Source organism: Paramisgurnus dabryanus, chromosome 1 (genome assembly GCF_030506205.2).
Source record: "Paramisgurnus dabryanus chromosome 1, PD_genome_1.1, whole genome shotgun sequence".
NCBI lineage: Eukaryota > Metazoa > Chordata > Actinopteri > Cypriniformes > Cobitidae > Paramisgurnus > Paramisgurnus dabryanus.
Window position 1 is genome coordinate 38,724,290 of NC_133337.1, and position 15,091 is coordinate 38,739,380.

At 39.7% G+C, this 15,091-nt stretch overlaps 1 protein-coding gene across 2 annotated transcripts in view; it reads left to right on the forward strand.

The window, feature by feature from the left end:
• The window catches only part of adamts14 (ADAM metallopeptidase with thrombospondin type 1 motif, 14), a 70,609-nt gene that overhangs the window by 13,250 nt on the left and 42,268 nt on the right, over positions 1-15,091 (forward strand). For both annotated transcript variants that reach the window (XM_065272799.2, XM_065272798.2), the window contains exons 3-4: positions 4,039-4,195; positions 5,987-6,183. In XM_065272799.2, the coding sequence (XP_065128871.2) occupies positions 4,039-4,195; positions 5,987-6,183 (354 nt within the window). The remainder of the gene's footprint in view (positions 1-4,038; positions 4,196-5,986; positions 6,184-15,091) is intronic.

A 15,091-nucleotide genomic window follows, 5' to 3' on the forward strand; every position in this document is an offset into this window, starting at 1 on the left:
GAATCTTGTAAGTGTGGTGTTCTGAGTCTTGTGTTGCTAAGGTGTTCTGAGTCTTATGTTGCTAAGGTGTTCTGAATCTTGTGTTGTTAAGGTGTTCTGAATCTTGTAAGTGTGGTGTTCTGAGTCTTATGTTGCTAAGGTGTTCTGAATCTTGTGTTGTTAAGGTGTTCTGAATCTTGTAAGTGTGGTGTTCTGAGTCTTGTGTTGCTAAGGTGTTCTGAGTCTTGTGTTGCTAAGGTGTTCTGAGTCTTGTGTTGCTAAGGTGTTCTGAATCTTGTAAGTTTGTTGCTAAGGTGTTCTGAGTCTTGTGTTGCTAAGGTGTTCTGAGTCTTGTAAGTGTGTTGTTAAGGTGTTCTGAGTCTTGTGTTGCTAAGGTGTTTTGAGTCTTGTGTTGCTAAGGTGTTCTGAGTCTTGTGTTGCTAAGGTGTTCTGAGTCTTGTGTTGCTAAGGTGTTCTGAGTCTTGTGTTGTTAAGGTGTTCTGAGTCTTGTGTTGCTAAGGTGTTCTGAGTCTTGTGTGTTGCTATGGGGTTCTGGGTGGTTGCTCATTGGTCAATTTAAAAACAGCCCAGTAACAGTACAGTAAGAGTGAAGTTTCCCCTATGAAAATGAACCATGGTTTTACTACCGTTAAAACAAAAAAACATGGTTACTGTAGTACAACCATGGTAACCACAAAATAACCATGGTTTTGACAATATTCATAAGGGCTGACTTCAGTGGAATAATACATATGGACTGGTTTGATTTTATCTGTTCAGACAGAAAGAAAGAAAAAAAGGGTGGGAAGCTCTTCTGACAGGATCTTCATTCTGTAAATCTGTCTTTTAAAATGAATATTAATAATAGTGATTGATGACAAACTTCTACAGCAGTCACACTTCAATAATAACTGTAAATATGATCTTCAAACACAATGACATGAATTTAACATTTTATATGACAAAACATTGCCGTCCACTGATTTGGCCTTCAGGATTGTTTACTTCAAACAGAAGTCCTGCAGTTTCTGACTACAAATTATAGGTTGACAAACAATCTCCCTTAAATTACATGTTGTTGTCGGGCAGGACAATAAAGAGATTTTTGGGTTCTTACAGCAACTGCTGGATTCTTGCCTTTCTTTGTCTTCATGTTTGCTGAGAAGTTTTTGAAAGAAGCAACGCTGTTTCAACGCTGATCTCCTAAACGTTTCTGTCATGAATGTCTGTTGTCAAGTTATATTTACAGTGTTTGTGTTGATGTTTCTGGTTAGAGATGCAGGCAAATCAGAATCAAACTTCTGCTGCTACACAAACTCAATGAGATTTCCTTTCTCAGAAAAGTATGTTTCTCAGAGTATAAAATCTCTGTTTAATGCATCTTTTCTTGTCCTTTGGCTCTTTTCTTCTGTAACTCAGACGTGTGAAACGCTAACAGCAGTATGAGGGCAGACAGACGCTCTGGCTATATTATAAATACCCACCTTCAAAGTCACTTGAGTTGAGATGTGAAATTTGATGTATATTTGCTCTTTAAGAGGCGTCACTTTTCCGTTTTGAGTTATTTTCTCAGAAAGAGTCATTCACACATCTCTGTAGAAACTATGGGTGGCTATGCACTGCAAGAAATAACTTTCTTACTTAGTATTTTTGTCTTGTTTTCTGTAGAAATATCAAAATAATTCTTAAAACATGATGTATTTTCTGATGAGCAAAATGACCCAAAACATAATTGTAGTTTTTAGACCAAAAATATCAAATGTAAGTCAATTTGTGCTTAAAACAAGCAAAACAATCAATGGGGTAAGACAAAAAATATTGAAATATGTTTCTTACCCCATTGGAAGATGTTTTTGCTAAAAGCTAGACTTATTTTTTGAGTCATTTTGCTCATCAAAAAATACATCTTGATTTGAGACGTTTTAGATATTTGTACTGAAAAACAAGACAGAAATACTAACTAAGAAAAAAAATGTAAGAAAAAAATTCCTAGTACTTTTATCTTGTCTTCAGTAAAAATATGAAAAAATTCTTATATTGAGATGCTTTTTCATGATGAGCAAAATTACCCAAGAAAAAAGTCTAGTTTTTAGACCAAAAATATTAAATTTAAGTGATTTTGTGCATAAAACAAGAAAAAAAATCTGCCAATGGGTTAAGCAAAATGTTCAAGATTTTTTTGCTTACCCCATTGGCAGATTTGTTTTGCTTGTTTTATGCACAAAATCACTTCAATGTAATATTTTTGGTCTAAAAACTTGATTTTTTTTCTTGGGTAATTTTGCTCATCAAGAAAAAGCATCTTAATTTAAGAATTTATATATATATTTACTGAAAACAAGACAAAAATACTAAGAAATTTTTTCTTGAAAATAATTTTTTTGCAGTGCACAAACTGAACTTGAACCCAGGGTTTTTTTCTCGTCAGACACTGCATGTGTTAACTTGATTTTTTACACGGTCTGATGAAAATGTAAAAGGTGCTTAATACTGTGGTAAGTCTTCTAAGAACACAAACATCAACAGGTTTTAATCTGTGACTATATGAAATATAAGTTCTTCTTTTATACATCATTTTTGTAAGATTTGCTGTATTTATGGTCAGTATTATGTCTCACACATCCTTTAACTTTAATACACCTGAAATCCGTGCATTATTCTCATAGCTCAATGTGCTGATGGGAAATAGATCAAAACTTGACATAACTCCATCCTGACTCTGAAACAGCAGCTATAACCTCTGCAAAAGATGACAATAATACAAAATAATGACGCCTTCATTATGACCTCAATTGACCTCCATGAGTATTGAGACAATACAGTAGTATCCGTTTGATCTATTGCTTCTGCAGTCTGAGTTTAACACACTTGTCTGTCAGGATGAAAGGATGTTGTTCTTTGTTGGTAAAGCATGTATGTGATGAAACGTGACCATAAAATGTAACATTCTGTACTTTTGCTTTTCTTATTCATCTTACAAATGTCTTGTCTCCGCAGCAAATAAAGCAATTTTGTCATTACTGTCCCAATTCTTATGGAGGGCACTGTAGAGTCTTTGTAGCTCAGATGAAAGTGTTTTTCCTTTGCTTTTGTTCGGGTAAAAGGTCTGCATCCCTCTGTAAAAGATGAATTTGACCCTTTGGTAAAGGAAATATTGCCTGAGCACAAATGTTTGATTGAATTCATTGGGCAGACGTTTGCACAAATACTCCAATCTCAACTCTTGCTGAGGGATTCGAACCCAAGATCACAACATTGACCATCTAGCTTTTGAATAACAATGACCACAATCTCGTAATCTGTATTTACCTTTTACATATATGGTTAATATTTTGTACTTACAGGCAAATGTGTGGTACTGACTTTTGAGTATCTACATGGTAATTAAATGGTATCATTACTGTACTTACCAGTGGTAAATACTTGGTAGTTATTATGTAACTGTGGGTAATTCCAGATAAATACTTGTAGTGTAGGTATACTGTAACTAACAAGTAACACTACTGTACTTACAAATGAATATACAATATAAATATTAAGTACTAACTTGTTAGTGTGGGTTAATGACAGGTACTTATAGTGTACATATGATAACTTTATACACTTTTCCTGTCAGCTTATTTCTTGCATTATTAAACATTTAACATTTAGACTGAAATAACAGCTTGATGATAATTTGAGTAAAAAGTGAAAGTATTTTATGTGCATGAGTCTGGATGGTGGTCAACTGATGTTTTCTGGTTGTTTGTTGGTTGGTTTTCTGTTTCTTCCATAAGCACAGCAGCCGGACTAAAGATTCAGGTCACTCTCATCTGTGTATTGAAATTTCTGCTTGCCTCTATGTTTCATATCATTTTATCTGTAGCTAATGTAACCGTGAGTTAGGATCACAGATTGATGGATGATGTGTTGACAAATCTGAAACACAAACTGGCGTATTTGACTAAAAAATGTAGTTTAGTTAAACACACAACACTGGAGATGTACAGCAGTTTTGGTATCCATAAGTGCATCTCTCTCTTCCCAGCTTGTGTCTGATGGATGTGTTTGTGTTTTCAGGCCGGTCTGATCCGCACTGATGATGAAGAGTTCTTCATCGAGCCGCTGGAGAAAGGCCAGCAAGAGGTGGAAGTCAAAGGTCGCGTTCATGTGGTTTACCGAAGATCAGCCATCAAAAGAGAGCGAGGTCAGAGGAGAGACGACCTCCAGAATGAAGGTAATCAGAGGTCATCGGACAGGTTCATGGCTGGTCAGATGTGACAGAAATAGTGACAGATCAAACACTTCCTATGAGTCAGGTGCACACTGAGGGGCCGTTTACACCGCAATGTTTTCAACCAAAACCGGAAATGAAAATGCAAACCGTTCAAAGTTCAAGTTTTTGTAAAAAAGACGCCTTGTTGTCCTGTGTACACTAGTAAGATGTGAATCTGTAATAACGGTGACCTCATGCACATGTGTTTATTCAGTCAAGCGTGAGTGAAACCAAAACAATGATGGCCTACATACAGGACTGTGTTTGAGTTTATTAACGCTTCTCCTACAAAGTTTACACATTATTTGCCAGGGTCACTTATAGTAATAAAACAACCTCATTTGCTATCTAAACAAAAGTGCTCGATGATTTTTGGCGTCTTGATTGTTTGTATTTATCGCTCTGTAGAAGATTGTGTATGTGCACGGATGTGTAGTGTTTGTTTAATAAACTCTGACATTTATGTAGTGGAGTTTAGGCATCCTTGAAATGCAGAGATCTGAAACTATTTAGCTGCGCACAATTTCAAGATTATTTTCAATTTATAGATTTCCCATCTATATCGCATTTTCTCTGCACACATTTGTTTTATGAATCACACATACACACTTTGAGAAATGATTTTAAGATCAAATTTAGGACGTTTACCAAGCATTTTATATAAATTATACGTAAATATAAAAATGTATATACACACGTAAATATTTCTTAAATATTTAAATGCATGTGTATTTATATATACATAATTATTATACACAGTATACACACACAAACGTGTATGATGTAAACTAAATCTTTTATTTTGCAAGTGTTAAGTTGCGATTAATCATTATGCAGCCCCAAGTCAAAGATTTAAAGTCAGTCTGACTGTAAATACTGTAAATCTTTTTCTGGCTTTACACGTGGTCAGCGGTATAACTTTAGAGCAAAGCTTTAATCTCATGAACTATGATGCAAGTGTTAGAAAGAGATCTATAGATGGACTTGAACAGATGCATGCATCACATTCGTCAGCTGACCCCTGTGGTGTTTCTCGAGGGATGATTCAGGTTCGGTGTGAAACACATTTGCCTCTGAGAGAATCTTGCATTACCAACTTAACAACACAAAACTGCACATAAACTAAAGTACAACTTGTGTAAAAGAGGAGTATTTTTATAGTTGTCTGCAGTGAATTCAAATGAGGTCATTTACTTTTTAGATTTGATGATTTGTCATCGTCCTTCATTTACATTTTGCCAGCCGTGTGAATGTGACCTGTTTATCATGCGCTGCCTTTGTTCTTAATATATAAAATTCATAACTTTTAATCTCCCACTTGTGTTTTAATTTAGCAGCCTGATGAATAATGTGATCCTTCAGGAAAGATATATTTTTAAATCTTTTTTTCTAAATGATATTTCTTTATAATTGATGATAATCTGTTGATATCTATAGTAGGGTCACTTTGCATCTTTACCTAATTTCCTAATTGCCACATTTAATAACTACGGTGAGCATTACCAAATGCAAAATATTGTCTTTCAAATAAATGATGTTTTTTTATCAGATTATGCTGAGAGAAGGATGATAATGTTTATGTTTGCTTATTGTAAGGCACTGGTCTAAAACTGCTTAATGTCTGACCTATGTAATTTTTTAATATGTTAAAAGAAAAATCATAATGTTAAACATATTTTCTTGTAAGTTACTTTGGAAAAAATGTCTACCAAATAAATTAAAAAAGTCATTCTGTTTGCGTTCTGTTGTTAGTGACAGATGTTGGGATCGGTGAACTTCCGGCTGGTGTGAAGACACTGAAGGATCAATTATCTGAAAGCCAGCGCAGTCGCAGACACGCACAGAAGGAAAACTACAACATTGAAGTGCTGCTTGCTGTGGACGACTCTGTTGTGCGTTTTCATGGGAAAGATCATGTACAGAACTACGTCCTTACACTCATGAATATAGTAAGTGACTGACACAACAAACATGCTCACTGTATACACATCATTAGATCGCTTAAGGGCCTGATGGCTTCTGATGCGGTTGATTTTGAAGAAGTGTATTTCTTACAGTGTTACATCTTGACTGATAATTCATGACAAATGATCGTGAATGTAAAGAGAGAAAACACTGGAGAGAAAAATTCTTTATGAAACTTGATCAGCTTAACATCCTCCGGTAGTGTGCAACCTGTGTCTCATATCTGTCACCCATTTCACTCCTGTCTCTCACCCCATCTCTTCTGTGTATCACACCTGGTTTTTCAGTGTATCACTCCTGCCTATCCCGTGTCTCACTTCTGTCTCCTTTGTGTATCACCCATGTTTCTCCTGTATATCGCACAGTTTTTTCTGTATATCACTTTTTTCTCCCTTGTGTATCACCACTATCTCCCCAGTGTCTCACCCCTGTCTCACCTGTTACGCCGTCTCTCCTGTGTATCCTGTGTCTCACCCCGTCTCACCTTGTTTCTCCTGTATATCACTTCTGCTTATCCGGTGTCTGACTCATTTCTTACCTGTGAATTACTCCTGTGTATCCTGTGTCTCACCTCCTGTGTCTCCTGTATATCACTCCTGCCTATCTTGCGTCTCACTTGTTTCTCTCCTGTGTATCACCTCTGTCTCTCCAGTGTCTCACCCCTGTCTTACCCTTCTTGCCGTCTCTCCTGTGTATCACTTCTGCCTATCCTGTGTCTCACTCGTTTCTTTTCTGTGTATCACTCCTGTGTATCCTGTCTCTCACTTCGGTCTCACTCTTTGTCTCCTGTATATCACTCTTTTTTTCTGTGTATCACTCCTGTCTATCCTGTGTCTCATTTGTTTCTCCCTTGTGTATCACTCCTGTCTATCTCGTCTCAATCATTTCTCCCCTGAATATCACCCTTATACTCATGTATCACCACTGTCTCCCCAGTGTCTCACTCGTCACACCTTCTCTCCTGTGTATCACTCCTGTGTATCACCCTGGTCTCACCCTGACTTTTCTGTATGTCACTCCTGCCTATTCCGTGTCTCACTCATTTCTCTTTTGTATATTACCCATGTCTCTTCTATGTATCACACCTGTTTTTCTCTATGTATCACTCCTCTCTATCCTGTGTCTCAGTTGTTTCTCGTCTGTATATCACTCTGGTCTATCTTGTGTCTCACTTGTTTCTCCCCTGTGTATCACCCTCCCCTGTGTCTTACCCATGTATCACCACTGTCTCCCCAGTGTCTCACCCGCCAAACCGTCTCTCCCGTGTATCACTCCTGTGTATCACCCCGGTCTCACCCTGACTTTCCTGTATGTCACTCCTGCCTATTCCGTGTCTCACTCGTTTCTCTTTTGTATATCACCCATGTCTCTTCTATGTATCACACCTGTTTTTCTCTATGTATCACTCCTGTCTATCCTGTGTCTCAATTGTTTCTCGTCTGTATATCACTCTGGTCTATCTTGTGTCTCACTCGTTTCTTCCTTGTGTATCACTCCTGTGTATCTTGTGTCTCACTCGTTTCTCCTCTGTGTATCACTCCTGTCTATCTTGTTTCTCACGCGTTTCTCTTCTGTATATCACTCTGGTCTATCTTGTGTCTCACTCGTTTTTCCCTTGTGTATCACTCCTGTCTATCTTGTGTCTCACTCGTTTCTCCCATGTATCACCCTCTCCTGTGTCTTACCCGTGTATCACCACTGTCTCCCAGTGTCTCATCCGTCACACCGTCTCTCCTGTGTCTCACCCCGGTCTCACCCTGTCTCTCCTGAATATCACTTTAGTGCTTATTGTTTATTATTGTGTTTTTTACTTGTACAGCACTTTGGTTGGCCTGCGGCCATGTTTAAATGTGCAATAGAAATAAAATGACTTGAACTTGAACACTCTTGCCTATCCCATGTCTCACTTGTTTCTCTTTTGTATATCACCCATGTTTCTCCTGTGTATCACTCCTGCCTCTCCCCTGTCTTACCCGTGTATCACCACTGTCTCCCCTGTGTCTTACCCTTTTTTCACCCCAGTCTCCCCAGTCTCTTAACCCCGGTCTCCCCTCTGTATCACCCATGACACTCGCGTAAATCACCCCTCAATAGTTATAGATCAGTAAAGTGTATTTTCTTCAGGATGTAAATCGGAGTTCAGATTCATTGCCGTTGACCCCCCTGTATGTTCAAGGTTCTAAACTGCTGTGGTTGGGCACCATACACCCGCTGTAGGATTAGACAGAGGGAATAAGCCAGTTGAATTCATGTTCCACCAGGTCCTGACACCTTAATCTGCTTATGCACAGAAAATCCTTAGAGTCAGATTTTCACAGGGAGCCGGTTTCACTCCGTAACTGTTACCGTCAGGAGCTCCGCGGTGGTCCGGTCAGACACACTACATCGGTGAACACTGTGATGGAGAGCAGAGTTTATCGGTCCACCACAATGCACACACACACACACGCACGCACGCACGCACACACACACACACACACACACACACACACACACACGCATTCTGGTTTCCATGTTTTGTGGGGACATTCCATAGACGTAATGCATTTTATACCATACAAACTGTATATTCTATTACCCTTACCTGCCCCATTCCCTAACCCCAACCATCACAGAAACCTTTCTGCTACTTCACATTTTCAAGAAACATCACCCTGTTTGATTTATAAGCTTGTTTCCTCATAGGGACATCAAAATGTCCCCACAAGGTCACAAAAACACTGGTATTCCTATCTTTGTGGGGACAATTGGTCCCCACAACGTGATAATTACCAGGTACACACACACACACACACACACACACACACACACACACACACACACACACACACACACACACAAACACACACACACACACACACACACACACACAGACACACAGACACACACACACGCACATCAGTGAATACTGTGATAGAGAGCAGAGTTCACGAGTCCACCACAAAAAGCCTGAAAAACACGCACAGTGTGTGCATGCGTGGGTGTGTGTGCGCATGCATGCGTGTGTGCGTGTGTTTGTTTTTCAGGCTTTTTGTGGTGGACCGGTGAACTCTGCTATCCATCACAGTATTCACTGATGTACGTGTGTCTGATTGGACCACACATAACCACAGACAGATGGTTGAGGGAGCACAAAACTCTCTTTTACTGCAAATAATTAATTTGTGTTGTTTTCTAGGAGAAATAATAAAATTAAAACAATCAAAAGATGAATTGCTGAGAAGTACAAGAAGTTGTTTTAAGGAAATACATCACGAATATAACATTGTGGTCATGCTTGAAACCCAAGAGAATTATTTTTGAACTTTGAAACCCGCAAATCTGCCAGTGCACAATCCATACATTTTCTCAGAATATCGTTGTACAGTTTTGCTGTATTTTCATCCTCAAGACAGGAGATGATGTTTCACAGTCATACAGGTTTGTGAATGACAGCGATTATTGTTATTTTCGCTTGAATGTCTTTTCTGATCAGTTGATTTTTACATCATCTGAGGAGAGTTTGGTTTAGAAATGATGGGACCGTGTCTGTTTCAGCCATTATTGGTTTTGTGTGGACAGAAATGTTTATTGTTAAGCTCCTCTGCTCAGTATTGTGGGTGTAAATGGAGACGTTCGGACTGCACACAACACTCGTGTTGATGGTATTGAGTGATGGCTCAGGTTTTGTCCTGCGTTGGTGTGATGTTGTACCTGGATGGAGATGTTCAACACCTTCAGAAAACAGCTGCATTTCATATTATGAAAATCAACATGTGTTTGTAATCTCAATCCTTCAAGTTCAATGCAAACGTTTCATGCATACAGTGCGCGCGCGTGTGTGTGTGTGTGTAAGCAGCCACATGCCTAATAGTGCTCATTAACTATAATTTACTGTGTTCTTTAACTAAATGGTAACATTTTCTTTAGAAATTTTGAGTGCTTTTTCTCCTTATAAACCTGTTTCTGAGTGCTTGTCACTGCGTCACTATGCAGTTGCTAAGGTCTTCTTTAAATAATCTGATTCATAAAACCTATTTTTATGTTGCTCCAAAGTGTTTTGTTGATGGTCCAAACCAGGCCAATTTAACAAAGTAAAAGCAGACTAAATAATTACAGTACAGAGCTGGTCTGAGATCCATTTTTCCTTATGCTGGTTGTAGTTTTAGTTATGCCACAGAAAGAGAGATGATCTTCAGGATCTTGTGACTGATGCACGTCTATATACTGGCAGGTGAGATTCTTTTGGACGTTCTACCTTAAACGAACACAAAACGGCTCAGACCTCATTGAAAAAATGTCACAACTCATAAATTCACAAGCTTGTTTACAGATATGGGTATCGCATGCTGTTATCAGGGTTTGTGCAAAACATTACAGTCGTTGTAAGAAAGAGATTTCATGTCTTGAGAGATCCTCAGTGATAAATCTCTGTAGGGATGAAAACATCCACTCACATCATCCCAGATAAGTGTTAGGATGACAGGAGATGAATTGTGTCATCACAGACAAACCTGCACATAATAACAGCCTGTGTACCGGTCAAGATGAAGGACTTTTAGTTTTTTTTAACTAGTTCTAAAATCTCTTTCTAAATGACTTTTTCTTAATATTTTAATAAGATCAAGTCCACCATATTTACTTTTTACACACATTTCCTACTACATAGCAGCATGTATTACAGGCTGCTTAGCAGACATCTCAGTTTGGGTAAAGAAACACCACCTCCAGCTGAACCTAGCGAAGACGGAGCTGCTTGCATTTTTAGCACAACCCATGATTCTGCACGACCTATCCATTCAACTGTGATAAAATGTGCTCTGTAGAGTAGTTTGTCTGTTCAGGGAACATGGCGGTGCAAAATGACGACTTTAGGGAACATAGCCGGAAGCTAGGAACGTCTTCTCTTAGAAAGCATTTCGAGACAAGACTTAGGAGCACAGCAGGAATTGTGTAGGTAGGTTGTATTTTTATAGGTCGGATCTGGTGCTGAATTTTGCGGGTACTGGCGGGAGTGGGGCTCCAAAAATGGACCCGTGCATGGCGGCGCAAAATGGCAACTATATGGAACATGACGGTGCAAAATGACGATTTTGGAGAACATGGCTGTGCAAAATGATGACTTTAGGGAACATTGTGGTGCAAAATGACGACTTTAGAGAACATGGCGGTGCAAAATGGCGACTTTATGGAACATTGTGGTGCAAAATGACGACTTTAGAGAACATGGCGGTGCAAAATGACGACTTTATGGAACATTGTGGTGCAAAATGACGACTTTAGAGAACATGGCGGTGCAAAATGACGACTTTAGAGAACATGGCGGTGCAAAATTGCGACTTTAGGGAACATGGTGGTGCAAAATGATGACTTTATGGAACATTGTGGTGCAAAATGACGACTTTAGAGAACATGGCGGTGCAAAATGGCGACTTTATGGAACATTGTGGTGCAAAATGACGACTTTAGAGAACATGGCGGTGCAAAATGACGACTTTATGGAACATTGTGGTGCAAAATGACGACTTTAGAGAACATGGCGGTGCAAAATGACGACTTTAGAGAACATGGCGGTGCAAAATTGTGACTTTAGGGAACATGGTGGTGCAAAATGATGACTTTAGGGAACATTGTGGTGCAAAATGACGACTTTAGAGAACATGGCGGTGCAAAATGGCGACTTTATGGAACATTGTGGTGCAAAATGACGACTTTAGAGAACATGGCGGTGCAAAATGACGACTTTATGGAACATTGTGGTGCAAAATGACGACTTTAGAGAACATGGCGGTGCAAAATGACGACTTTAGAGAACATGGCGGTGCAAAATGGCGACTTTAGGGAACATGGTGGTGCAAAATGATGACTTTAGGGAACATTGTGGTGCAAAATGACGACTTTAGAGAACATGGCGGTGCAAAATGACGACTTTAGAGAACATGGCTGGGAAAAATGACGACTTTATGGAACATTGTGGTGCAAAATGACGACTTAAGAGAACATGGCGGTGCAAAATGACGACTTTAGAGAACATGGCGGTGCAAAATTGCGACTTTAGGGAACATGGTGGTGCAAAATGACAACTTTAGAGAACATGGCTGGGCAAAATGACGACTTTAGAGAACATGGCTGGGCAAAATGACGACTTTAGAGAACATGGCGGTGCAAAATGACGATTTTGGAGAACATGGCTGTGCAAAATGACGACTTTGGAGAACATGGCGATGCAAAATGATGACTTTAGGGAACATTGTGGTGCAAAATGACGACTTTAGAGAACATGGCAGTGCAAAATGGCGACTTTATGGAACATTGTGGTGCAAAATGACGACTTTAGAGAACATGGCGGTGCAAAATTGCGACTTTAGGGAACATGGTGGTGCAAAATGATGACTTTAGGGAACATGGTGGTACAAAATGAAGACTTTAGAGAACATGGTGGTGCAAAATGATGACTTTATGGAACATTGTGATGCAAAATGACGACTTTAGAGAACATGGCGGTGCAAAATTGCGACTTTAGGGAACATGGTGGTGCAAAATGATGACTTTAGGGAACATTGTGGTGCAAAATGACGACTTTAGAGAACATGGCGGTGCAAAATGACGACTTTAGAGAACATGGCTGGGCAAAATGACGACTTTATGGAACATTGTGGTGCAAAATGACGACTTTAGAGAACATGGCGGTGCAAAATGACGACTTTAGAGAACATGGCGGTGCAAAATTGCGACTTTAGGGAACATGGTGGTGCAAAATGATGACTTTAGGGAACATTGTGGTGCAAAATGACGACTTTAGAGAACATGGCGGTGCAAAATGACGACTTTAGAGAACATGGCTGGGCAAAATGACGACTTTATGGAACATTGTGGTGCAAAATGACGACTTTAGAGAACATGGCGGTGCAAAATGACGACTTTAGAGAACATGGCGGTGCAAAATTGGGACTTTAGGGAACATGGTGGTGCAAAATGACAACTTTAGAGAACATGGCTGGGCAAAATGACGACTTTAGAGAACATGGCTGGGCAAAATGACGACTTTAGAGAACATGGCGGTGCAAAATGACGATTTTGGAGAACATGGCTGTGCAAAATGACGACTTTAGAGAACATGGCTGGGCAAAATGACGACTTTATGGAACATTGTGGTGCAAAATGACGACTTAAGAGAACATGGCGGTGCAAAATGACGACTTTAGAGAACATGGCGGTGCAAAATTGCGACTTTAGGGAACATGGTGGTGCAAAATGACAACTTTAGAGAACATGGCTGGGCAAAATGACGACTTTAGAGAACATGGCTGGGCAAAATGACGACTTTAGAGAACATGGCGGTGCAAAATGACGATTTTGGAGAACATGGCTGTGCAAAATGACGACTTTGGAGAACATGGCGATGCAAAATGATGACTTTAGGGAACATTGTGGTGCAAAATGACGACTTTAGAGAACATGGCGGTGCAAAATGACGACTTTATGGAACATTGTGGTGCAAAATGACGACTTTAGAGAACATGGCGGTGCAAAATTGCGACTTTAGGGAACATGGTGGTGCAAAATGATGACTTTAGGGAACATGGTGGTACAAAATGAAGACTTTAGAGAACATGGTGGTGCAAAATGATGACTTTATGGAACATTGTGGTGCAAAATGACGACTTTAGAGAACATGGCGGTGCAAAATTGCGACTTTAGGGAACATGGTGGTGCAAAATGATGACTTTAGGGAACATTGTGGTGCAAAATGACGACTTTAGAGAACATGGCGGTGCAAAATGACGACTTTAGAGAACATGGCGGTGCAAAATTGCGACTTTAGGGAACATGGTGGTGCAAAATGATGACTTTAGGGAACATTGTGGTGCAAAATGACGACTTTAGAGAACATGGCGGTGCAAAATGACGACTTTAGAGAACATGGCTGGGCAAAATGACGACTTTATGGAACATTGTGGTGCAAAATGACGACTTTAGAGAACATGGCGGTGCAAAATGACGACTTTAGAGAACATGGCGGTGCAAAATTGCGACTTTAGGGAACATGGTGGTGCAAAATGATGACTTTAGGGAACATTGTGGTGCAAAATGACAACTTTAGAGAACATGGCGGTGCAAAATGACGACTTTAGAGAACATGGCTGGGCAAAATGACGACTTTATGGAACATTGTGGTGCAAAATGACGACTTTAGAGAACATGGCGGTGCAAAATGACGACTTTAGAGAACATGGCGGTGCAAAATTGCGACTTTAGGGAACATGGTGGTGCAAAATGACAACTTTAGAGAACATGGCTGAGCAAAATGACGACTTTAGAGAACATGGCTGGGCAAAATGACGACTTTAGAGAACATGGCGGTGCAAAATGACGATTTTGGAGAACATGGCTGTGCAAAATGACGACTTTAGAGAACATGGCTGGGCAAAATGACGACTTTATGGAACATTGTGGTGCAAAATGACGACTTAAGAGAACATGGCGGTGCAAAATGACGACTTTAGAGAACATGGCGGTGCAAAATTGCGACTTTAGGGAACATGGTGGTGCAAAATGACAACTTTAGAGAACATGGCTGGGCAAAATGACGACTTTAGAGAACATGGCTGGGCAAAATGACGACTTTAGAGAACATGGCGGTGCAAAATGACGATTTTGGAGAACATGGCTGTGCAAAATGACGACTTTGGAGAACATGGCGATGCAAAATGATGACTTTAGGGAACATTGTGGTGCAAAATGACGACTTTAGAGAACATGGCGGTGCAAAATGGCGACTTTATGGAACATTGTGGTGCAAAATGACGACTTTAGAGAACATGGCGGTGCAAAATTGCGACTTTAGGGAACATGGTGGTGCAAAATGATGACTTTAGGGAACATGGTGGTACAAAATGACGACTTTAGAGA